Here is a 27,407-nt window from a genome sequence, read left to right on the forward strand (position 1 = left end):
GACCAAAAGTTAGTCAACCAGGACCCCATGACTTGACAGCTAGTCAACCAACTGAGTAAGAGGGAGAGCAACCCAACAAAATGTTAAATAAATCTTTAAAATGTGTTCTGTCTGCATATTTAGACCATTTTTAATGATGCCCAAAACCATGTTTGTGAGTATTATTTTGTTTCCAGATTTTTTTGGAAGCATTTAACTTTAATTCCAAATGAATAAAAGCTTTTTACCAATTTTAAGAGACCATACTGAACAAACAGCAAACTAAATCTACAGTATCTATAGTCTGAAGTCTAATAAATAAATACATAAATATGATAAACAACTATTGAAGTCTACCAAGACCCTTCAATCAATTAGTCACCGGAGCAAGTGAGTGCAACTACGAACTGAAACAACAAACCTGATGTATAAAAACACGGACAAAACCTTGTAAAAAAAAAAAAAAAAAAAAAAAAAAAGTACATCGTGTTGTGTTTGTGTGTCGGACGAAAGTGGGTTATCGAATCACCAGCTCCTCTTGTATCGGGTGAGCGGAATAAAAAGCAAAGGAATGTCTGGACCATCCGAGCTTCCGTAGGCAGCAGGAGCGAAGGGGACCTGCTCGCTGACACAGCCCGAGAGCATCGTTTTTCTTTGCTTTCTTGTCATCCTCGCGGAAACACAGCGGAACGATGGAAAATCGTGAGGATAGCGTGTCTCTACTCTCCGGTTTGCGGTAGAATAGCGTTGCGTGTTATGTTAGCCGCTTGGCTAGCGTAACATGGGGCTTTTTTCCCGATGAAGAGCAGATATAATAGCCGGTCTGTGGAAACGAAAAGAATATAGTTATCCTGAGCAGAGTCGAGCTGGACTGTGCCTCTAGCTTTTAGTATTGTTTTTTTTTTTTTTTTTTTTTCTTTTTACACATTTGATACAACATTTGTGGCAATCGAACGCCTTTGACATTGTTTTTTTTTTTTTTTTCTCGCACATTTTTTCTCGGCTGATGTGAATGAAATCCCTGGTGCTCCAGATGCACAGATAGAAGTGTCCGCCTGACAACATCAAGGTAGGTGCTCCGTCTGCTTCTCCGGGATGCATTGTTTCATTCAGCATCGCATCCCCGCTTTTTCTTTGTTTCCATCCAGCCTCCACACATTTATGTGGCCATCCCGCACCCTTTCTGCTTCTGCCGAAGCTCTGGATATTGTGGAAATATGATCGCATGCACTGGCCCCCTGCCCCTCTTTTGTTATCATGCACATTTCCAACAACTAGCAGCATCTTTACAAACGCCATACTAGGCTCCACTCAGCCTGCCTGCACTGTTCTTCTACAGTAAATGAACCATCTCAGCACACAGACTGCTGAGAGGACTGTTCTGCCACTGGTGTTTCATTTAAAGCTCTTAAAATCCACTTTCCACCACAGCTGCCCGCGATAGCCGGCACTATTTCCCCCCATTTTAAGGAAGGATGCAAAGTATTGGGAACTGAAGCATCTCATGACTAATGATTCAGTAACAGTGCACTAAGAGCAAGGAGTACCAGAATGCACAACCAGCCTTACACTGTGGAAATGAGAGAGAGGAGGAGGAGGAGGAGGAGGAGGAGGATGGGGCTTCTTCATCATGATGCTTAACCCAACCAGGCGTTTACACAGAAGCTCTGTACCTAGAACGTAATCCAATCTGACATCTCTCTCATTTATGACACGGTATCTCTTTAGGGCTACTGCTACAGAGGCTATAGTAGGAAGGGGACTTGAACCACCTTGGTCTGAGCACAAACTAAGTTTTCCTCTTGCAGAGTGGATCTCAGTGGAGCAGTTTTTTTTTTTTTTTTTAATTTTCCTTTTGATGCTGTATTGTAAAAAGCATTTTCTTGTCATGTATAGGCCATAATTTGATGAGATATTTGGTGAGTTTTTTAATGGTAATTCAGTGTAAGCACAACGGCTCTACTCATATTTTTGGTTGAAGAGTGGCTCAAGGGCTAGAAGGAGCAAAGCTGCAACTAATGATTACTTTTATTACTGTTTAATCTGCTGATTACTTTCTAGATAAATCAATGCATAAAATGTCAGAAAACAGCGCAAAATGTCCATCGGAGCTTTTTCAAGCCCAAGATGATGATAACAAAATGCTTGTGTTGTTCGACCATCAGTCCAAAGCCCAGATATTCAGACAAGAGAAAAGCAGCAAATACTCACAACTGAGAAGCTGGAATTGGGTTTAGCAGTTCATGGAAATTATGACTGGGATTTTTTAAAACTTTTTTTCTGACATTTTAAGGAACAAACAATTTTAATCGATTTTAATCAAGAAAAATAATCAATCAATTGATCAGTAATGAAAATAATTGTTAGTTGCAGGCGTATGATTATCATTTAGTCAACCGAATGAATAACAGTTTTCATTGACAGATATATTATGTGTAGTCTGTATTGTGTGTACTCTGTGTATCTTGTTTACGTGAATACAGCCCAAAACAAGGTTTCTCGGTTGGCAGAGAGCCAGTTACCTGCTGGTTCTGGAGCACTCGAGCGTATCACACAGTCCTCATCAGCAGAGCTTTCTGCTCAGTCTAAATGGATTGAAGGGCCTTTTTTTAAATGAAGAAAGCAGGTGTATATAATTTAAAAATGAATAAATACCGCTGAATTCCATTGAACTGCTTCAGTTTCAGTGTCCTGGTAATGTGCATGCTGGTTCACTGTCACACTGTCACGTCTCACTGGGACACCGGAATCGAACTTAGCCATCGTTACTGTTATTGGTAAGTGGACTTTGGGTTGAGATTCTTTGATCAACTGTTGATTCAAGCTCAAGCTTCCTCCTTCAAATAACACATATCTCAGTCTAGTTAAGTTCACTCATGTGCAGCGCTACTGCGGAGGCATCTTTTGACCATCTGCTGTGAAAACCTGTGTTATCTGTGACTTAACTCGAGGCTCATCCCATAGCAGAGAGATGGTTATGGCATGGGGCTGTTAAATTACAGGTGGCAGGGTGGTGTCTGTGGGTAATCAGGCTGATCTGGAACAAGAAGGTCACGGTTTGACTCATGGTGAAAGCTGGATGGGGTTGCACCAGTTCTTGGTAACTGCTAGCTATTTTCGAACTAGTGATATACTAAATCGGGTTGCACCTTTTAAAAACTTTAAAAAAAAAAAAAAAAAAAAAAAAGGCTGTAGTAATGTGTAAATTGATTGTGAGGAAACATTTGTCTTGCCGTACAATTAAGGGTGGAGAAAGGAAGTCACCTTAGCATTACAAACTGTAACATAAGTTGCCAAAAATAAGTTTTAGCGATATATTAAACGTAACTGCCAATTTTTAAATGTAGGTGTTAATTTGTTTTGGTAATATATTGCATGTATACATGGAAAAGTACGTGCTTCAGAGTTGTAGGAGTATGAGTGGAAAACATCAGTTTATGCTAGCCTAAGCAGTGCTATTTAGTCAGACGTTACTAACTTAATGTTTTGTAGGTTAAAGGATATTGTGTTAGTTTACGTGATTTATTAAACATCATTTTATTGAAGTGTCAAGTCAGATATGTTGACCATATATCATATTACACTTTTCCTTTAAGTCTAAAGTGGTCACATATCAGCAAGCTAACATTAGCATTGTCAGTTAGCTCAGTTATTTGTATATATTGTCATTTAGCAGTTACAGGGTGTTAATATTTAGTAAAAACCAATTTCTACATAAGAAGTAGCTGGTCTTGCAACCTGTATTAATATAGTGATGCGAAAATCTCCACTGGGTGAGCACTTAATGTTATAACTAGGCTAAATTTGAAGTTACAAAGATCTGGTGCAAACAGCTCCTTGGAGAAATGTCCTCAGGACTCTGATTTGACCTTGTCTCTGTTTCAGCCATACAAAGTGAAAACATTTCTAAGCAGAAGCTTGTCCCGGTGGTATTCTGTTTTGATAAACCTCAATCTGCTCTACTATGTTGTTCCCTGAGCTCTGGCTGAGGGTTTATATCTTTATGATAAGGAGAAATAACTGTGGACGCCTTTTTAAAAATGTTGTTTTTGCCTTGTTATCAGCCTCTTGGAAGTTGTAGCTTGGTATGTCACTGTTGCCGCTGAGTGTTTGGATCAGCTTTTGTGTAAAGACTGTGATCAGGTTCTCCACAATGAACATTTATCATCCGCTCAGTCCTGTGCAGAGGAAGGTACGGCTGTAGGTGAACTTGCCTCCATCTTTTAAATGAAGCTCTGTAACGTAAACCAGTGATGAGCAAAGAGCGTGTTTCACATTTGTTTCTGCAGGTTCACTCATTCTTCTCATCGCGCTGGTCCTGACAGTCAGAGAAGCACTGGCTGCTGCAGATTCTTCTGATCGCTCTTTTATGTTGGGATTTGTTGTCCTGGGAACTTCCTAGGCCATCCTTGTGTAACCGAGTGGAGGAGTTCAGAGAAGGACGCGCGTGTGTGTGTGTGTGTGTGTGTGTGTGTGTGTGTCTTTCTATAGTTGTTTAGAAAAATTTTTTGTTCGATACCATAGACGTGATGACATTTTGGCCGGTCCTCACAACTTCAAAAGGGCTGTTTGAGGGTTAAGACTTCGGGTTTGGGATTAAGGATAGAATCAGGTTTTGGTTAGGGTTGTGGTGGTTAAGGTTATGGTAAGGGGCTAGGGAATGCATTATGTTAATGAGTGACCCCACAACTATACAAAGACCAACATGTGTGTGTGTTTGTGTGTGTAAGTGTCTTTTGTTTACATTTGTTCACTTTTCCTAAGGCTTCATTTGGGTTCAGAAGTAAAGGTTAGCTAAAGGTCAAACTATCAGCTTAAGTTCCTAACTGCAATATTTTATCCTATTGTCGTTTGACAAAAAACAACTCTGGTAGAGCTGCAGTGATTATTTGATTAATCGATTCGTCAGTTGACAGAAAAATAATTGGCAACTGTTTGGGTGATTGATTAATCATTTAATTAAATTTTCAAACAAAAATCTCCCAAATTTGATGGTTCTGGCTTCTCCAAAGTGAAGATTTGATGTGTTTATTAGTATTAAATTACATATGTTAAACTGAATATGTTTGAGTTTTTGACTGTTCATCAAAGATATACTTTTTAAGACATAACTTTGAACTCTGAGAAATTATGATATTAATTTCACACTATTTTACAGACTAAACAACTAATTGATTAATTGAGAAGATAATCAGGAGATTAATCAATCATAAAAATAATCATTAGTTGCAGTCCTAATCTCAGGGTTTTTCCCCCTGGAGCCTTCAATCACATCTTTGGGTCTTCCTCTACATTTGGGACTTGCGAGATGAAAGATAAAGATTTAACCTACTTTTGTGGAGTAGGAATTCTGCTTTACTCACGTTAGGAAAAAATACACATACTGCCCTCATTTTGTACTGTTCATTGGTTGACACAGGCTGACAGGGACTCAGAGCAGAGTTGACTCAGGGGAGAAGGTTTACCCTCCATCTGTACCTGAAACGAAATGGCTTCTGGCCAGTGGGCATGTTTTAAGATGCTTTCTGTTCAGCCCTTTTACATTTTGGGTTAATCAAATGGTAAAACCCCTGACTGACCAGCAAGTTTTAAACACAACTTGAATATAATCAAAGAATCAAGGATTTAAACGGGGAATAAAAACAAGCTAAAAAGTGAAAAAAGAGTTAACCACATCACGTTGACAATCAAAATTATTCTTCCTTAGGGCCCTTGAGGCCTTTATTATTCTGGAGATGCTGTATATAGACCCAGATTACACCTGGTATTAACATGTGAACTGTACCTGGATGTCTTGTCCAGAAAAGAAAAAACTACTTGTTAAAGTTTCAAAAGCATGCAGAACACATTACAGTTGCAGTGGTACTGGTTTGGCCAGACCACATCTGGAGCAATATGGCCAGATTCTGAAAGCCTCACATTCCCATTGTCCATCCACACAGGTGATGTCCCTTCTGCTGCCTGATTGGACTTCCTCTCAAAACACTGCTTTTCAAGCTCCAGCTATTTACTAAAAACGGTTACAAAGAAAATAACAACCAAGGGCCCACGTTTGATTAAACTGACAGCCATTGTAAGCATAATTGGACAGAAGTGGCCTTAAGCCTAATGTCCCACAAGTGAAAAAAGAAGACACGCAGTTAAACAAACTGTCTTTAAAACCCCTCACCAAATCCTCATCTTATTCCCTCTACCCACAATCCTTCTCCCAGTGAAGCCTTCCTCTAGCTGAAGCACTTCATTTATTTCTTTGCTCCGTTGCCAAATGAGCAGCTGCATCAGAGGGTGAGGGGGAGAGGGAGAGAGATGATGATGATGTTTCCACTGTAGTCTATGGATTGTAGCTCCAGACGGGACTTTGTTGTCTTTGCATAACTCGGGTGCAGCCTGCATGCGGGGGAAACTGGCTTTCAGCATCTGAAAGTGTGATAATACTTTTCCAGTGCCTGGCATTCCATCAAATACCTTTACACGCTGCAACATCTCATTGATTTCTCTGTGTCTTGTCAATTTCATCTGGAAAAAAAGATTTACAAAGCCGTGAGAAGGAGTGGACTTCAGACACAAAGCACGGCTCTTGTGCTTCAGTGAGAGAAAGTAGAAAGAAGAGCAGAGAGGCAATGTGATATCAGACTTTTAAACAGTCCAACCTTCTTCAGATCAGAGACAGCTGAGAGGCAATTTAATATCCGCATGGGCAGAGCTGAGTAGAGAAGGGTTGAGCACAGAGAACACTGGAGTTTTGTTCTGATTTGGTTGGCTTATACTCTGTTCTCTTCTGTTCTGCCTCCCTCCACTCAGCTCTTTTCATCTCAGCTCCTTTCTTGTTCTGCTCGGTCCTGGTTTTAGCTTGTTGTCTTTGTTGTTACAGTAAAACACAGAGATAGATAGACAGATGTGTCCAAGATCAGTCCCTCATTCACTGTTGCTTACATAATAAACACTATAGTTTAACCTAAAAAACGCTAATAGGTTACTTAGTAAGATATCTCATGAACAGGTGGTAACATTATTAAGATTTTTAGGCATGTTGGTGCTGGGAGATGGCAATGTCTGTCGGTCGATCAGTCCACCACTTTGGTCCAGACTGAAATATCTTGACAACTCTTGGTTGTTTTACAGATATTCATGCGCCCCAGAGAATGAATCCTGATAACTTTGGTGATCCCCAGACTTTTTCCAGTAGTGACAACATGAGGTTCACATTTGTGTTTTTTATTGAAATGTCTCAAATAGGTGCTAGATGGATTGCAATTAAATTTGGTACAGACATTCTTGTGCCCTTCAGGGTGAATTGTAATAACTTTGATGATCCCTTAACTTTTCATCAGTAATCAAAATTTTAATTTTGGTTTGGTTAATGACCAAATACCTTAAAAACAAATGACATTCCCATCAGACTCAGCTGTACTTTGTGTTCGGTGCTGATTAACTCCTGTTAGCATGCTAACATACTAAACAAACAGGCATATTAGCATCGTCATTGTTACCATGCTGAGCATGCCGTCATTAGGACAGAGCCGTTAGCATGGCTGTCATCTCTTGCTTGAACATTTATGTAGGCCAGGGAATATACTACGATCATTTCCTAAACCTAAACAGGTAGTTTTTGTGCCTAAACCTAACCAAACCGTGGCCGTTCCACAACCTTAACCGTCTGTTTATTATTGCTACCATGACGACAAAGTTCTGGTACACGCCCTGTGGGTTGTATCCGGTAGGGGAAAAACGACACACGTGGTCATTTGAGTTGGAGGACTTGTTGACTACTTCTTGACAGGGTGGTGTGTGTTTGCTAAAATCACATAACAGGTCAGAGGTCAGAGTCACTCATTTACCTCTCCTCTCCTGGACTAATTTCTCTTGCTTTCCACTAGTTATTTGCTTTTTGCCCTCTTCCTCTCAGCGGCAAACTCGTCTCTGTGCTCGTCTCCCTCTGTCTATTTCTACTCAAATATAAAAATATAGGCCTCTTTATCACATCTTGGAACCATAAACATTTATCAAAATGGCACGCACATTGCAAATCTTGTGTCAGTGAAAGCCTGGCTCCGTGTAGACACAGTGTCGTCTCAGTCCTACCTTTAGGCAAGGGAGCTGCATGGGTCCGGTGTTCACCTCTGACAGCCGGTAGAGATGCTTGTTATTGATCATGTAATCTACACTTTGAGTTATCAGACCCATCTGGTGGGATGAATCAGAGGTTATCATGGGATAAATTTCTGTTGAAGGCTCCACTTTGGGCTTCCCTGGTCTAAGATATTCTGCAGATAAACATTTAGCAAGTGATACAGCAAGGCTAAGGCTTCACATGGTCACATATACAGCTGGAACTAATGATTATTTCAGTAGCATTTCGTCTAATGGTTATCTTAACAGATTAAGTGATTAACTGTTTAGCTCAAAAAGTAAAATAAATAGTGAAAAATGCCCATCAAATTCCCAGAGCACAAAGTGGCATCCTCAAATGTCTCTTTTTGTCTGACCACTACCCAAAGATATTTAAAATACAAAATATTTACAGTAATATTAAAGCATTATAATCAGCAAATCCTTACTTTTGAGAAGCTGAAACCAATAAATATTTTGCATTTTTGCTTAATAAATGACTTAAATGATTAATCAGTTATTAAAATTGTTCTTAATTAGTTTTCTGTAAAGTGACTAATTAGTTACTTTACCTTCAGTACTGTTCGTGATAGCCTGAAAGCCTAGCTGCATCTCTTGCCCTTTAATCCCCTACAAGCACAGCCTGATACAAAATAATTGTCAATCAGAAAAAAATAGTTTTTGCCATGAAGATAGTTTATGCTATCTTCTTCTTATGCTGTTCACTAATGGCGTAGCTGGGTTCCATACCTTTTGATTTGTTGTCCGCATCTTTTTTTTTTTTCTTCAGCGATTCAAATAGGTCTTGTGTTGTGCTCACTGACGGCTGTCTCTGGCTGGAAAACAAGTGAGGTGATCAGAGCTTTGTGCACTGGATGAAGAACAGGGATGTAATTTTCCTTTGCCAGAGCTGGAAAAGGTGGCGGCAAAAAGATTAATATGGTAATGATTTATTGATACCAAAATGCTGCATAGAATGTATTGAACAGCTATGGGTACGAACGGGCCTCTGCTCACTCACTATATACATATCACTCTGGCCCTGTCTATTTAATTTATTTCCTTTTGCTTGATTACTTGTTTTTTCACCCACAGGGCACATGAGTGACATTTTTTTCTGTAGGGATGAGGGATGAACTCTGTAAGCTGTTATAGAAAACTGAAAGGTCACTGTTTGTGGTGGAGAGGAGACGAGTGGTGTGGCTGATACATTCATAACGCGACATCATAATGTGTCTCCAGGACACCGAGGCTGAAGCTTGCTCACTGTAAAAAAACAAAAACAAAAACAAAAAAACCCCACATTGACATCTCAGTCACTCTCTGTTGTCTCTGTACCACATAATCTCAGCGGTTGAGGAAGAATAAAGTTGAATTTCTGGGTGGATGATTTCAAGTAACCTTTGTGCAAAAAACATTCAAACACATAGACACATTAACATTACATAGTTTTTAAAGAAAAAAACAACTGGTATTTAAAACATCTGAATGTAGAATAACTTCTAAATAACTTAAAAACCACCTGCACACATGTAAGACAATGATCAGAAAACCTGTCTTGATGAGGTATTTACATGCAACAAGACTCTGGTTTCTGAGTTGTCCTACTGGCATATCCAGGTTTCTCAAAATGGAATAAGAGCTCAGCTGAATTTCTAAAATCGAAATATAGTGCTTACATGCACAAACACTGGAATAATCCAAAATCTGTGCACTAACTGTGGATACGATGTTGTCTATTTAATGTTGAATCTACCCAAGAGTGATTAAGGTTTTATGAGGGTGTGGATAGTAAATGTATTGTACTCAATGATACATGAGGTGCTTTTGATTAAAAGCTGCCTTTAAAGACAAAGAGAGAAAGTGGGAACAAGATTGTATGTATGATATATTTGAGCCTGAGTACAATATTTGGGTTTAGGCTGAAATAAGAAAAATACAGTGTACATATTTCATAATCAGACAATGGTACAGTATGACAGTATGTCATTTCATAACTCCTGTACAATATGTTGTATTATTACCATTAATGCCCTGCTTCGTAGTGACGTGACCCAGATTGTTCATAATGACAGTGTGTAGTGTGCTCTGTCTCTGTCTCTCTCTATTTTCATCCTTTCTCCCCTTCTCCTCTCTCTCTTCATTTTTTATGATCTCACTCACTGGTTTGTGCTTTCAATGGGGGTATAGAGTCTTTAGCTGAGACCAAGCTAGCCTGTGGCTTGATTTGAAAATTCATTTGTAGTTTTGAAAAATGTTTGTAGACTTTAGGTGGACTGTAATACCGCCGACTGAATTTTAAAATTGTAAATAGTGATAAATCAGTCAAAAAAGTGTAATTTTGTTAGACAAGCTCTTGAGTGACCTCTTTTTTACGTCTAGCGAAAGTAGATTTTGGCTACTTTTCCTGATACATTAGACTCACAGTTGAGGCTAGCTGTGCCAAGCCAAAGATAACTTCTGTCTGTCCCACTGTGCACCGGTTGGTTTGTGGGAGATGAACTTGCCTACAGCAAGATGTGCTGGCGCCATGAGAAATCTCTGAGGCTCCATATGATCAAGTGTAGCATGGCTAATGCATTTTTGATAAGACTGTGAGGGCTGGCTCGTAGGTTAAAACCCAAGAGGCCTGGTGAGAGAGTGAAGAAGGGACATGAGAGATAGATACAGTTGCTCTGCCTGTGATCTTCATCCAGCTGGAATTTGCAGCTGGATGATGTCATTTTTCTACAATAATTTTCAGTCTTATTTACCGTTTACTTAGTTTTGCTACATGTGACAGTCAAAATATGGAGAAATATTATATTCAATATTATATTCATGACGGATTTTTGGCCACTTGGTAGCTGCAGAAACAAGCTGTAAACAAAGCACTGGATTATTACCTTTTTAAGTTGACATGGCCAACTTGTTAGCAAACCGCCTCCTTATTTACACATCCAGCAGATTCAGAACAACTTTATCATTGATTTGGAGTCATGTTTTCTGTCCACCCGATGAATGTAACTTCAACATTCACTTTCTTTTAGCTCTGTTTTTGGTCTCAACCAACTGCTGGGAGAAATATCTCTCTTTAGTAAGTAAATGTTCCACTATGCTCACTAACTAGTTGCTAACGTTGTCTTTCTGCTGTTTGGTGCTTTTTTGTCTCTCTGCTGTTTGGTGGCCAAAAACGACGTTATGAGAGCAGTGAGAGCGAACTAAAACAGTAAAGTTACAGGCTGAAAAACCCACACAATGAGCTGAAAGTCACTAAGCTCTGTAGAGCTGAAGGGAACTGGAGAGTCGGGTGATAATTCTCTGTGGGTTCAACAGCACAAGAGACATATTTCGCATACAAGTAGTCATGAGATCTATCTTTAATGTAAAAATATTAATTAGTGCTACATTCACATCTTAAAGTAATACAAATGGTCAAAAGTAATTGTCAAAGCTGCAAGACAAAGCAAACCTTCACAGGGGGCTGAAAATGGGAGTCAGATATCTACTGTCTTCCACATCAGTTGGTAAAGATGAGTGTATAAAATAAACAAAACAAGGCTTGTAACCTGAGGGCTCTGCTGAGAACATTTGCTAAAGAAGCACACAGAGCTAGAGACTCAGGATGTAGCAGGAAGAGTGTGTTTGTGCGTGTGTGTGTGTGTGTGTGTGTGTGTGTGTGTGTTTTTTTTATTTTTATTTTTTTTATTGTGTGTGTGTGTGGTCATGAAGCATCTCTCAGGGCTGCTGGGAAAGGACGGCCTTCTGCTCTGTTGCATTAAACCTTATTATAAATGATCAATGATGTTGTCATTGACAGGAAAGTCAAGGCCTATGTACGGTCTCATATTCTTAGTTTCTTTGACGTACTCAGGTCTCTGATGCCAACTGGATAGAAATACAGTATGTGGAGGAGTGGGCCCCAGGTATTACAATACAATAAAACTGTATTACTTTATATTCAAACTGCAAATCTGCAGTGCATCCGTCTGTAGATAGAAAAGTAGATTCATGTTTTCAGTATTTGCATCTGTACTTGATTCTCTTTAAAATCCAGCTTTCACTCATCCTAATGCTCCGCTCCCCATCCTTTTATCCTTCTTTGATCTTCTGCCATGTGCTCCAACAGGGTGACCTGAGTGAAAGCCATATGTGTCCTTGAGTGTCCGCCCTGCTGAGGTGCCCTTAAGCACAACACCGATCTCCTAACAGCGCCCAGCGGTGCTGTTCTGTGCCTGAACCTGAAACAAAACTAAAACTTCCTTTCAGAAATTGTGGCACACAAGAGTGTCACATTTTTGTCCAACTAACCCAACTGTGAAGGCAATTCTATGTTAAACTACCCAACGCTACTTATAGTAATGTTGGGTAATGTGCTGCTGTGGTGGCTGTGAAGTACTGTGTTACCTGGCGGAAACACGAGTATGAATATGCAAACGTCAAAATGTGGGAACATGGCTCTAAACAGGCTTAAATCAATACACCAATACGGTGAGGCTTTTTTATGGTAATGAAAATTTAAAAAAAAAGACAAATAAAAGCCCCTGGTTGTAGGAATTAATTTAGCTGGCCTATAGAGCAGCTAAATTAAACCGGGGTTTATGACCTATATTGCAGACAGCCAGCAGGGGGGGATCAAGATGCTTTGGCTTCACTTTTGGGGAGCTGTCATGTCATCCATCTTTATATGCAGTCATTGGTTGATATTGGGGGGTTTTATACTTCTTGTTGGTGAAAACAAGCAATCTGAATACATCACCTTCAGTTCTAGAAAAATTTTGATGAGCATTCAAAACAGTCAGCTGCATGTGGGGACCACATTGTTGGACAGATATCATATATTTGTTCTGTATGTCTGTGATACTTTTTGGATTTCATTAAATTTTGGTCTTTTGCTCTTGATAATAAGAACACCCTGATCATACATATAGTGTACATTTTTTTTAGTCTCAGAATACGTCGTCAGTGGCTGCTTTTCCAGACCCATATAAACATAGTGAAGATGCACTGTTGACAAGGATGATCAAAATTGAACAACGTCCAGACGGTACAAAGATGCACATCTTATGTTTCTGATTGAAATAATTGAATAGAAAATAGAAAATGGTTGTGGTGATTCCTTTTGTGTTCCTGTCTTTGTGGAGAATGTGAAGTGTGGCTGCGTTTTTGAATATTTGACAAGTGAGGCTGCTTATTTGAAATGAGAAGTGAAGTGGCACCGCATAGTGGAAGCAATCTGTGGCGAGGAACGGGCAATCTGCTGTACAGTAGAAGTGGAAGGAAGGATGTAAAAATCTTTTAATTTGCACTTAGAGATTCCTCGACATCACGCACAAACATTTACTGAATCTGAGCCACACCGCAGACTGACGGGACTGAACATGGGGACATATGATTCAACGGGCCAAAGGCTCGTATTTGACCCTCTGGCTCTGCATATACGGTATCTGAAGCTGAACTCAACCCAAAAATGTTCCAGTTGAGCTGAGTAGTGGTTAACAGTAGAGGACAAGAAGTCTCCAGAGCAGCTCTGCAATTAATGCTATAATTTTTGAATAAAATCACAACGCAGAGCTCTACTTTTGTATTTTTTTGTTTTTGGATAAAATCATCAATTTGGCATATTTTGTTTTGTGTCTTCTTTCACATTAACAGCCCTCAGTCCAATCAAAGACCATCTCCTCTTCCAGCATATGCTTGGCCTAGACTCAATGAAAAATGTACCCTCACAAATTACCAATCTGGCCACCCGGCTGGCAACCAATTAAAATTTCAAGATACAGATGTTGTAGACATTCAAGGAGCTTTATCTGGCACTTCTTTTGAAAATACTTTTTGATATATGTGTGTGTGTGTGTGTGTGTGTGTGTGTTAAGTCTGAAAAGTGAGGCATCCGTTACATTTATGTGACAAGATCAGACATTATTAAACAAGTACAGTGTCTCAAAGAGTTCCTTTTTAAAGCCTGCAAATGTTCATGTAGCTACACAGAAATATTTAAGCTTGTTTTATATACTGTGATTTAATGCCTTGATCTGACTGACTGCACTTGGTGACAGACTTGTTTGAACATACTCACACCATGACTTAATCATATACGTGTTATCACATTCCTTTCAGACCTACATCCATGTTCTTGTGTATCCTCTGTAGTGTTTCAGTCCTAAAATGACATACAGTTCCACTTAGTTCAAGAATTCATATACTGTAATATATAATTCTGGTCTGTGAGAGTCACATCTGTAATTGTGTACATGAACAACTCTAGCAGAGGCAGGAACCACAGCACTACAACTAAGCCCTGCAGTGTTATTAAAATGTAAATTTCAGAGCTACATCTTAAAGGATGAACTTGGGTAAAAGAAATAACAGTTTAAATGTGCTATTTGTAAGTTTGAAGTTTTAAGAAGCTACTTCTTCAAGGCAGCCTGGACGCTACAGTGACTCGCTATCAGAAAGCGATGAGACGGGCCGGCTGGGCAGGGGCTAGCCTGTTAGCATGGTAACTTTCAGTAGAAGAAAAGAAGTGATAGAAATAGAGGCACAACGAGAGTAAATATTGGCATTGCGTTCCACCGCTGGAAACAACTCTTGGCGAGTAAAGGATCGAAGTTTGATGTAGAACTCGTAACGTTTCTAAACAGTAAACAGCTGTTAATGCTAACGTTGGCTATGTAGCGATAGCAAAATTTACAAATAGCTCCTTTAACTCAGCAGAACATCCTAATTCCTAAATAAAAACGTATCACTCACATATCCATTTTACAATGATTGGCAGATTTACCACTCTAAATTCTTTAGTAATTTTTGAAACAATGGGTCTTTTGATTTCACACAGAAGTAAACAAAATAAATTTTTTATTTCTACCTGCGGATGCTAACAGATTTTTGTCAGCTTTATCAAACTTACGTATCAACGTATGTTTTAAAATGAGAATGCTGTAACAGGGTCTTTAATATGTAAATAAGCCACATACTGTACGTGATACTGTGCTAAAAGACCGAGGCTAAAACTGCATGTCCCAGGGAAAAAGTCAGCATCCCCACCAGCTGATGAACCGTTGCAGAATAGAGCTGGTTAGCCTTAGTATTATAGTCCAGTGTTGTAAATAAAAATGTGTTTAATATGTTATTTATCCTAATTTAACCCTTGGGTCGTTTGGATGCGTATTATATAAAAACATACATGGACAGGCAACACAGTGTTAAGATTTTTGCTTTAATGTTCACATTTTCATTATGTTTCACTTTTACAAGAGAAAAGGATTTGATGATGAAGATTAATTGATGAGTCTGACAGGAGTGAAGCTGAAGTGCAAACCTCATGAAACCAAATAAAGAGCAGGGCGGAGTGACTACTGTTAATGTAAACTCTGATATAGTAGCATCTGGGTTCTGATATTTTTCTTACATAACATCATTAATGATGTGCTCCTTGCTCCTTTGGAAATAATGTGGGATTACTACTGTTGGTAATAAGATAGTCAGAAGGGCACGCTAAAGGGTGCAGCTTATGTTAGAGCAGAAACACCACCCACTGTTTAATCCATCCCTTACACTTTTGCTCTTATGTTGTTGTTTTTTTTTTTTTATCACTCTTAACTACAGCCCCATGCACACCCTTTTACCATGTGAAGAAATCCAAAACTTGTAGTTTATATATCAAGTGAAAAGTATAGTCTGCCGTCGCTGAATACTCTGTTGTGCCGTAATAGCTACAGTTTGTCCCTTGACTGGAGAGGGGAATGTTTTTGGAAACGTACAATCGCTGTGCCTGCTGTCACAGATAATGGCAACAAACGTGAAACAGTATTAACGGTTTCCACTTACAGCGCAGTTCAAAATATAAATCCAAAATAGTGCAAAAAAGAGTCAGTAACCAGGTGAAACAGGAAAAAAGAAAAAGTTCCCAAAAGGCTTGCTACATCTCTCACTTACAGATGCATCTGTCAAGACATTTCTCATCTTCCTCGCTCTGTATTAGTGTGTGTTTATACCATATATTGTGATCATTGTTGCACTATAGAACCAGAAAGCCAAAATGCTGCATTTTTATGTATGCACAGTTTATGTTTATGTATTTGAAAATGTTTCTTAAGGGCCTCAGTCCTCATTTGAATAACAAGTTGAAAGAGCTCATTTGGCTTGTAGCCTGCCAAGTACTGAGACGTTAGATGATCAAAACATCAAAGTAAAGCAAGAAAGTGACATTAACATTAAAATATGTTCACTCTACATTTGCAAAAATGAAAACGAAATGACAGTCTGTTAAGTTTCATGTTTTTCTCTGTCAGTCTTTTTTTCTGTTTCTTTCTTACACTTCTTCTATTTCTGAGGTCAGTTGATCTAATATATTTTAATATTCTATTAAAAGCTTTAGTTTTGGTGAGTCAACATCTCAAATGCTGGTTGAAGTAATGCTTGGAATATTCCCTCTTTTTCTCTTTTATTTTATGCCCAGCACTTACTTTGCCAAACCATTATGCTAACTTGAGATGTTTGTTTGACTTGTATATGAAAACTGGAAAATAGGTAATCACAGCATGTAAGACAAGTATGCTGCTTTTCCTCTCAGCCCTGGAAACCCATCAAAAAGATATTGGAAAAATGGCCTTTACCTGGGCTGACAGTAGAGGTTAAAAGTTTAACAAATGCCTGTCACAACTCATAGGAGCCCAGAGTGTGGGCAGGTTGCTGATTTAGTCCAAAAGTCCAAAGATTTTCAAATAACAATGTTATCAAACAGATAAAAACAGCAAATCCACATTTTCTGAAAAACTGGAGCCAGAAAATGTTTTGTATTTTTTTATTTTATTTTATTTTTTTTTACTGGATAAATAAGTAAAAAATGTTTAATTTCATGTCTATCAACTCATTAATGCACTGATGGTGTCTGCACTAACAACACGCTGTATTAGTTCTGTCAGAGCACTGAACTTGCTCTTATTATTACTATTAGCTGATTGGCCTCAGTTGCTTCATTCATGCTCCACATTCACTGGCTCATTCATCAGCTGTCTGGCTACCAGCTGACAAGTAACATCTAATTATATTGATGCAGGTGCACAGTAAGGCCATTGTAATCACTCACTGTTACTCTATTGCTTCATTTTGCCGATCCCTTTTAAAATTCATTTACATTTAAACAGAATAGGGAAATTTAAATATTAATTTCCAGTATTAACTGGATCTAGTGGTGCAACTAATGATTATTTTCACTAAATTTACCTATTATTTTCTTGATTAATTGTTCAGGTTGTAGATGATCCAGAAAATAACCCATCACACCTTTGCAAAGCCGTACGGAGTTTCATGTTTCCGAAAACATTTATTTTACAGTGATATATGATAAAGAGTTGAGGAGACTTGTTAGCTTTTCAAAGTTGGTCATTTTATTAATTGATTATGTATAAACACTGTCAAAGTCTATAATTAGTCTGGTGGCACACCCCAGGCTATATATTGGTTTGTTTTGCATTAATAGTTAAATTCTTGAAATTGAGTGAGGTGTGCATTTGCATGAGGGACCGAAGAGGTTTTATATTTTCATAAAATGTACCCTACATATACCAAATGTCCATGTTGACATCCAGGCAGAATGTGAGTGGTTTTTCCACACAACTCACTATGGCTACACCCTCTTTCCCAATTTCTCTCTTGCAGTATTATAATTAATCCACAACCCACTGAACAATGACTTAGCATGGTTGTTAACCTCTGTGACTAAAGCTGCACTTCCTGTAGCTTCAAATAGAGATTAATGAGCCCACTAATCTCTTTGGTAGGTGACACACTGGAATGTGTTAGACAAATACTTACTGGCCACACTGGGACATACATCCGTTATAATTTTGATGAAAGCATCAGTCGAGGTACAGTACTGTGTCCTTGATTGGGTTAGAGACTGTGTTTTACCTGTGTTTTGTCCGTAGCAGACAGGGCATGACCAGGGACTGTTATGAAAGTCCAGTCCAATAAACTGGTTACATACATACATACATACATACATCTCTGCTGCTGTGGCCATCTCTCTTTCCTTTCTGTCACTGGTCTTTCTCTGACTTGCAGTCTTCAAAGTCTTCAGACTATTCAGAGTCTTTAGACTCATTCCTAGCTTTGTTGTCTCTCCCTAGCTGACATTTACATACTAAGTTGAAAGTGAAATCCCTGCACCGTCATGTATACAATCCATGTGAGATGTTGCAGAGAAAGAAAGAAAATAAAGGGTGGAGAGGGAGTCACGAACAAGACGGCAACTGAAAGACAGAGATTTCCTCGGCACCGTTTTATTGCCTTTTGTTTCGGTCTGCTGACCTTTTTCGAGACAAAAACATGAAATAAAAATCCCAAGATTGCACTTGTTGTCCTGAGAAAAGTCAGTTGAGCGAAATGTCAGCAAATAAAGAGGTGTAGGTGCAGGTGGATTTAGCCCTCATGGTCTTTGTTTTCGTTATCCACATGAGAGAAAAAGCACTGATGTGTCTTGTATCGACGTTGATATCTTTAAAGTCCTGCGCAGCTGGTTGTCCAGGGCAAAATAGACTCTTAATCCTGTCTGTGAATTTACTTCTTGCTTCTTGTCTGCTGAAAATCAGCAGCAGGAAAACCAAGCCGTTCTTCACTCGCACATGCTCCAACAGTTGTTGGACACAGAGGGCAACCTGCTCGCCCCTAAGCTCTGTAGGTGGAGCGGAAAGCCGGGCAAGACTCCTCTGTCTGTCTGACTGATTATCCGTCTGAATGCCTGACTGCATGTTTCAGAAATTTAGACCTGATTCATTACATGCCAGCCTGTTTATTCACTGAAGAGCAGCACAGCTGGGAAATAAATCCTGACCTGCACAAGCATTATGGTGTGACTGGCGTGCGGTGTCTGGGTCCTTCGGTCAGCAGAAAACCATCTCATTAACAAGCAACTTGCACCCATATTCACACAGATATCACTCGCACGCACGCACAGTCACACCCCTCGAGGCTCAGTCTTGGCAGTCCCGGCTTTGCTGCCCACAGACAAAAGACAGATGCAGCAAGAGGCAGCCAACTATCTGGACAGGCAACAGCCATCAGCCCAGTCACCCAACATATGTTTCAATTTTCTTCCTTTTGCCTCCACTTGCCTCAAGAAACAGAAACAGAAACTTACCTAATCAGTCAAGCACAGATGCCAGTTTTATGATGTATGTCCCCTAAATGAGTTATGCCCTTATTGGGCTGTCTGACAGTTGTTGGGCTAGATATAATTTAATTATTTTATAATACTTGCAGTACAATGCTTAAAATCAGGGTACAGATAACAAATGAACACTTTTAGAGCTTTAGAGAATCTTAGTTAATTGACAGAAGACTAATTGTCAACTATTTTAATAGCCAATTAATTGTTTTAGTCATATACAGTATGGTGGTAGAGTGAACATTTTTGTTTTGGACTTTTGGTCAAATAAAACAAAACATTTGAATACATCTCCTCGGGCTGTGGTAAATTATAATGGGCATTTTTCATAAGTGAAAAGATAACTGGCAGATTAATCGACAACAAAAATAAACTGTTAGTAGCAGTCCGAGACACCTTTTTCGATACCATACTCTGAAAAATAGAAAAATAGAAAATTGTTTTTTATACAAAATTGAAACGTTTTTTTGATTTACCAACAATCGCTAGCATCCTGAAATACTAAATGTTGTCCAGAGGTTGTACCATAGGTTTAAGATTTAAGACAGATCTGAAACGATGACTCAATTAATTGATTAGTCATTCAACAAACAATTGATCAGCAACAATGTTGATAATCAATTCATTCATTAGAATTTCAACATCCATCACTCCTTGTCTTTCTTGCTCTTTCTTCCTGTCTCTGTTGGTTTTTAATTTTTTTTTTTTGGAGTCTGATGTCTTATTGTCTACTTCAACCTCGTCTTCTTCCTTTCTCCCACATGATTGGAAAACCACAAAGCTACAGTTAGCTTCGCCTGCAGGGAAATTCTAAGTGCTCCCTCTTTCTCTCCTTTGCTCGTATGTTCACTGCATTGTGTATTCCCACTTGCCGTCTCATTTCATCATAAATGCTTTTTAAACCACTTGGCTGGAAAATTGACTTGGCATGTCAATTCGGCTGAACAGGCCCCACAGTCAAGGCTCCTTATTTGTTTGCGTCTGTAGATGCTTTTCTTGTTGATTTTTTTTTTTTTTTTTTTCTGTCAAATTCTTAAATGTGTGCCTCTTTTTCTACTGAGAGTGAAACCTCTAAATTTCTTTCACTGCTATTCAACCATGCATATCAAATAAGAACAAGCTCGCCGAATACTCTTAAAATGCCAGAAGAAGATCGATGATGTTTGGTTTGATTTTATCCAGCAAATAATGCAACAAATCACTGCACGGACTGAAAATGAACAACTATAATTAATAGCACTTCACCTGCATTGGTTTAAGTAAGCATTCAAAACATTATACTATTTAACAACACAGAGCCGTCCTTCTAGTTAAACATTTGATAAATTAGTGTCATTTAACATTGATTAGACTTATCCTAATTTATTTGTTCCATATATTTTGTCCTTTACTTTCCTTCAGGTGCCTGAGACTTTCCTGGTTTAAGACTACCAGCTAAGAGCCCAGCATTTTGGAGATCGCCAGCCAACAGACATATCTGACAGATCTGAGAAGAAGGACAAGGATCTAAGAAGAGGACATCTTGACTGAAAGGTCAACGGACCCTCTACTCAACAAACTGATGAAGGCTTCTTATTGCTTGGAAGTTTTGAGCACTGGTTCTTGGACTGATGGGACTATCTTTTAACGCTGGGATGCCATATGGCTGCAGCAACAACATGACGTTGGGATAGTGTCTAAGTCAACTTATGATCATATGTCCATATCAGCTAAATCCTATCTCAATTGGGTGCCTTGTGTCTTAGATTACGCTGAACTTGTCCTTTTAGTATAAATTTGCCATCTTTATGATAAAAAAACAATATTCCGGAATGAAGAAACACGTTGGATCAAGACTGATGAAAACATTTTAGTACTTTTGTCATGCAGGGAACCTGGGTACACACAAAACAAGCTGGCAACTCAGACTACGTGGAGCTGATGGTGTAGCCAGCCTATCTTCATTAATGAGCCCATGACCCCTGCAGAAGTCAGGTAGTCAGGTAGTCGGGTATCAGGCAACCACATGTTCTTAACAGAGATCTAACCGCAGCTGATACTGCCCACACGGCCGTTGGTATGAGCGCATGCCCGTAACCGCGCCACGCCTGCATTGTCGTGGCTGGCCGTCGCAGGACGGTCACTTTCCTCGGCCATGACCCGGCTGATGTTGGGCCGGACTCTGGAGCGCATCTGTAAAGGCGTCCTGCTGCTCTGCCTGCTCCACTTCCTCATCATGATGATCCTGTACTTCGACGTCTACTCTCAACGCTTCGACCTCTTCAGCCGCTTCAACAACGGACGCAACGGATCCAGGAATAACGTCAGTGGAGCAGCAGGGGGCGGACATCATTATTACTATTACAACCTTTCCAGGCCAAATGCAACGTTAGCCAGCTACCTGGCCACGGGCGAGCAGCTGGTGCCGACAGTGCAGCCAGAGACCAATCAAACGCCTTCCCCGAAGCCGCTGCCGCCGTGCCCTGAGAACCCGCCCGGCCTCGGTGAGTAATAATCCTACAGAGTACTCTTCCACTTCCTGCACCATTTACAAGTGTTGTCAAGAATGAGTCATGTATCGAATGAATTTGATTAATTCAAATTCTTGTTTTTGCATGATGTGTAAAATGTCTACATCATGAGAATTATGTTATTACAACACAATAGGATTATTTATAGAAAGTGTAGTGCAGATGATAGCTGGCTACTCTGGCTGTCTTAAGTCACAACAGTCCCACAAACCCAGAGTTGAGTAGCTGCTCTATATGAGCACCTGTCGCAGTTAACAGAATAGCTGTGATTGTCAGATGTCTCCCAGTTTCAGCTAGCTCGCTTTGGCTATCTCGTAGTGAATTTAACAGACACTTCCATGAGAATGACGGACTGAAAAAGAGCTCCATTTGTGCCGAAACTGATTATTAAAGTGGACATCTGTGCCATACTGGAAGCATGTAGCACTGACAGTCCACAGCTTTATGGGATAACGTTCTAATATTCATATGACAGGCTTGCAAGTGGTTCAGGTCTTTTATTGTTATTAATCAACTGTCTTGCACATGAAGTCATAAGAAAATAAGATGTTTCAATCAAAAATCTAGATTTGTTTTTTGGCCGTAGTGCCCAGACCTACATTGGCTGTAATACATTTTTTTGTTTAAAGCAAATCCAAATGGAAACAAAGAGGATTTTCCCTTGCGTTTCGTGCTTTGAGTACAATATGTTAGGGTAAGTGTGTCATTTTAAACAGATACCACAGTTATCCTGCTTCCAATCTGTGCTGTAAACCCCCATTATAGTTCATCAGAGGCTCATAAAGTCATGGGATTTTTCTATTTTAATTACTCTCTTGCTCAATCACCTTATCCAATGTCCTGTTTGCTTTATTCGTTTATCTTGTCGGCTTGTTGTTTCTGTTGTTAGGGCCAGTACATACTGTAAAGCCGATAACGTGATTGGTGTAATAAATAGGGGAGATGAGACTTTGATCTGAGCTCGATCCTAGTGGGTACTATTTAATATTCCCTAAATAAATGCCTCTCCAGTCTTTTTCCAATTACCAGGGTAGCAAACGTAGCCATAATTTTGTTTTTCCGGATCAGCCCTAACATAAAATGGATTTAATGTCAACAGTTTACACAGTGGTATTTCAACCTTATAGACTCACTGCAGAGCCATTAGCAGAGATTCATGCAGCCGGACAAGTAAGCACACGTTGACAAAAAAAAAAACACAGCAGCAGCACAGGTACACAACAAAGCTTTAGGGAGATTTCGTTTGTGGTTTCATTTCCTAAAATAACACAGAAGTTGGAAAGTAGAGTTTAGCAGGTTTAGAGCAGTGACACAGTGGCTCGTAGTTTTTCTTCCAATGTTATATAGTCAGTGTTTTTACAATTTGGAACAATCTGCATTGCTTGCGTGAGCCAGCACAGTACTTGAAAAAAATACATCATACAATCTTATTTAAGTAAGAATTTAAGTAAAGAAAGAAAAGGAAAAAATGTTCTGCAACTGTGAAAATTTAACTCATTACTTAAACTACTATTACTATAAATGTACCATGGATCTGTACAGTGTCTGGACTTGGTGTAAATTGCCTTCATCAGCGAAAAGGTTTTTATTTAACTAGCAGTGACATGTTAAACATACCCACAAGAGCAAATACGATCGCAGTAACGGTCACATACACTGACTATACATATCTTTGGGAAAAAGGTGTAACAATAGGACGTGCAGTGTACACACACGTGTGTGTGTGTGTGTGTGTGTGTGTGTGTGTGTGTGTGTGTGTGTGTGTGTGTGTGTGTGTGTGCGTGTGTGCGCACGCATGAACAAATACACCTCATTATCATCAGTATCCATCCACCCGACAAATCACAGGTTGATTGAGTCACACTAAGCCTCGGCTTTACTAAATCTATAATTACACAGTGGACACACACTCTCTCTCTCTCTCTCTAGCTCTGCTCTCTGTCATGAATACTCACTGATAACAGAGCTCAGACCGGAGGAAATAACTACTGTCATTATTTCACATTAGCTAAAGTAGGCCTGACCTGCGTCCTGTTATCTCAGCATTGTTATACTAGTCAACTGATCCTGATACGAAGGAAGCCAAGAAGACCTGCTGAACTCTGCTTCAGCATCAAAATGGAAGTCCCTCTCTGCTCAAATGTGTGTTTTGCTTATTGTTAGTTCAGTTTGATGTCTGGGCTTCATTGTGCAGAATGATGTATGCGCAGAGTTTGACACCAGAAGGCTGTCAAAAGTGTACGAATGAGCAGGATCTCTGACACCACAGCCAATCCTGGTCCAGTATGCAGCTTACAACAAGTGTGATGTCAAAACTTGAAAACCTCCAGTGAACATACCCAGACAGTGGACTTTCCAGTGAAGCAGGAGACATTTTGTCTATAAAGTGTTTTTTTTTGTAAATGAAAAATATTTGCTTATTCATAGATTCATAAGGGGAGAAGGAGTAGATGAGCTTTAAGAAATACTGACGCCGTCAATTGCACCTTTTTTCACATGGAAAACCATATAAGGCTAAAATTTTTACTCAAAGCAGAGCATTTTTATTTGTTTTAAAACATTTATGGAGAGGATCTTTAAATTTGGAATTCACAGAAAACCTTTGAACTTTGCTGGATACATAAAGTCAATTACTTTGCAATTACCTACTGTATTTGTGAGGAATGTTTTGTACTTCACGCCTGGTCTTGCAGTGGCAGTAGTATGTCTTTGTCAACTAAAGTCAAGCAGCACACAAAATACAGACAACCATGAGGTCGGCAAAGATTTGTTTTATAACTTCTATTGAAAGACCACTGATGAAATTGTTGGCAAAAGTGTGATCGCATTCAAAAGAAGATATGTTTGTCTCCTAAAAAAATGCAGTTACTTGTTTCTATTCAGTGGTCTACATGCAGTTAGCTGTGTTGTTGCATCAGTGACAGCATCAAAGTGTTGAAAAGAAATTCATCCATGGTTGGTAGAGAGGTTCCTCACCTTTTGCATGAACTGTCCGTCAGAATGGATTTCTCCTCTGAAAAAGTGGCTTTCTTGCAGTTTAAAAGGCTTATGATTTTGGTCAGGTCCAGATATCAAGTATAGGGGGTGAAGATGAAGATTTTTTTTCTCAGATGCTTTGAGTCTTAATTAGTAAAAGTAAATAAATATACATCATGTTAAGTTTTTTAAATTGCTTTTTTTGTGATTACCAATTTCGGTAATGCTTTTTTTTCCCCGGGTAAGTAATTTCTTTTTCATAATTTCTTCATAATTTCCAAGATGTTTCCTGGAAAATAACTAATGTAATTTGGTATTAATTAGAGGGAAAACAGACAATATTCAAGTGATACATTTCCAATTGATTAATTCCACTTAATTGCTAGTGTAGCATGGAGAGTTTTTTACTCAGGGTATAACAGGCAAGCTGATAAGGCAAAAATGTGACGTGTCTACAAAAAAAATTAGTTTGAATTTAGAAATCGAAGTATGAAAAATAAAGAAAAAATGTAAGAATATTTATAAGGCAGTTCTTTCAAGGAAATTCCTGTTCCCCCTGTAATTAGTACCAGATTTCATAGTTCTTTCCAGGAACCATCCTAGGAAACTATTATGAAATTACAGAAAGCATCACTACATTCCCACCCTCCTGGAATCTCTCATTCTTGGGATACTTCGTTTTGCTCCCTCACTATATTCGGGGTGTGTCTTTTCTTGTCTTCTCAGAGAGCTTGGACTTGGTTTGCAGCGGTTGGTATTAAAATAGTGTGTGTGACATTTAGCTGTGACATGCACATTTCATAATATATGGATTAATATCCACATGATAGAGACTTTCATACGTTATTTCTTTCAGTCATTAATTGAGAATGTTTGCTTTATTTTTTTATTCAAATATATTCATGCTTATAAATACTGTGTTGTTGTCAATATAACAGATTTATATTTTCTTTTGTCAAACAACACTCAGCAGCAATTTGTTGATGAAATGAAAACATGTTTCTTATTATCTCCCACCTGCTCCATTTGTAAATGAGCTTCGTAAACTTAATCCCTTGTGAGCAGCATCGTGGCAGTGTAAACATTTTTCTCCTTTGTTAAAATTTATTTATTTATTTATTTATTTTTCTGATAGCTTTTTTTTTGCATTTGATAATGAGATTTGTAACGTGCTTTGAAATTGGGAGTGGGAGATAAAGCTGTCAGGTTGATTTGTCTGAAGCAGAGGTTCGCTGATTCCATTATTTGGCCTGGAATTGGCTGTCACTGATTTAGGATTTGGCATTCATACGAGGCACAGGTGTACTCTTGTAGCTTATCTTTGCCTTTTCTCTGTGATGGAGTAGCTGCCTGGGGCCTGTAATGAGCAGGAAGACAGAGGAAGACTGAGCGAGTCTGTTTTTCAGGCACAGGTGCAGAGAAAGAGAGAGAGCGAGGGAGATCTAATGGATGGCGGTACGATGGTTGGTATGAAGTGAGACAGACAGGGAGGCGGGATGGTGTGAAGGAAGGAACAGCAGGTGGAGAGGTGAGGGGGTGCTGAGGGAAGAAGAGAGAGACCTTGAACGGAGGTACACACACGTACACACACACACACACACACACACACACACACACACACACACACACACACACACACACACACACACACACACACACATATAGGAAGAAAGAGAGAGGGAGGGAGACACAAACAAACAAACAAGCCTTGGCTGTCCCAGAACACCAGCTGACAGGTGCTAGCTGTGTGAGTGGCTTGCATCCACAGTTTATATCCTGCCTGCCTGTGTGTGCCCGTGTGTTTTTGTGTGTTTGCGCGTGTTAGTGTCAGCTGGCATGTGGGATATGCAAATCAGCTGTACATCGAAAAATGTAACCGAGGTACTGACAAATATTGCCAAAAGAAATTATATTCTCTGTTGCTGAGAAGTTGTCTTTTCTTAGTAAAATGGAAAAATCCGGAGTGAAAATTGAAAACTCCAAACACATTAATTCTGTTTTCATTTGTTTTTTTTATGGATTACATCAACTCTGTCTTCTAGAAATTATGTTTATATACTACTGATTTGTTTTCCCAGACTCCCATCTGCGGTTAGGTTTAGGTAACCAAAGTATTTAGGTTAAGGTTTGAGAAAAGATTGAAGTTAAAAGTTAAACGTTAATAAAGACATGTATAAAACCAGATACCATGATCTTTCTCTAACCTCAACCAAGTGCCACCAGTGCCTAAACATAACCATTAAAAGCTTAATAATGCTGTAATTGCTAGAAGCAGATAGGGTACTGTAGTACTGAAACGATGAAATGATTAATTGATCGACAGGAAATGAATCTCCGCGAGGAGTAGGTTATGTTTTCACCCGTATGTTTGTTGCTTTATTTGTCAGCAGGATTACACGAAATGTACTGAAGCAATTTGCAGCAAACTTGCTGGAGGGATGGGGCATGGGCCAGGGAAGAACCCAATAAATTTTAGGGCAGATCCGGATCACTTACTATGAATTTTTTTCTCTGAAGTCTTGTAATATGTTGTTTGACATTGGCCTCTGTGGAGGTACGCGCTCACCGAGTGCCATTCTAGTTGGCAGTTATTTTGATCAGCAGATAAACTGAATATCTTTAGCTTTTGGACTGCTGGTTTAGCAAAACAAGACATTTCAATTTGTCAGTTTGAGCTTGTCTTT

The 27,407-nt window shown here is 39.2% G+C and overlaps 1 protein-coding gene and 1 long non-coding RNA gene across 2 annotated transcripts in view; both read left to right on the forward strand.

The window, feature by feature from the left end:
- The first annotated feature begins 651 nt into the window (after positions 1-651).
- Positions 652-21,059, forward strand: LOC120799394. The gene is made up of 3 exons (XR_005708833.1): positions 652-681; positions 1,013-1,048; positions 20,639-21,059. It is a non-coding gene; the product is annotated as an uncharacterized LOC120799394 (long non-coding RNA).
- Positions 21,060-21,368: 309 nt separating this feature from the next.
- The window catches only part of b4galt2 (UDP-Gal:betaGlcNAc beta 1,4- galactosyltransferase, polypeptide 2), a 152,408-nt gene continuing 146,369 nt past the window's right edge, over positions 21,369-27,407 (forward strand). The window contains exon 1 of the mRNA XM_040144001.1: positions 21,369-21,720. Coding sequence (XP_039999935.1) covers positions 21,372-21,720 — 349 coding nt within the window. The 5' untranslated portion in view covers positions 21,369-21,371. The remainder of the gene's footprint in view (positions 21,721-27,407) is intronic.

This window comes from Xiphias gladius, chromosome 14, assembly GCF_016859285.1.
Source record: "Xiphias gladius isolate SHS-SW01 ecotype Sanya breed wild chromosome 14, ASM1685928v1, whole genome shotgun sequence".
NCBI classification, from domain to species: Eukaryota; Metazoa; Chordata; class Actinopteri; order Istiophoriformes; family Xiphiidae; genus Xiphias; species Xiphias gladius.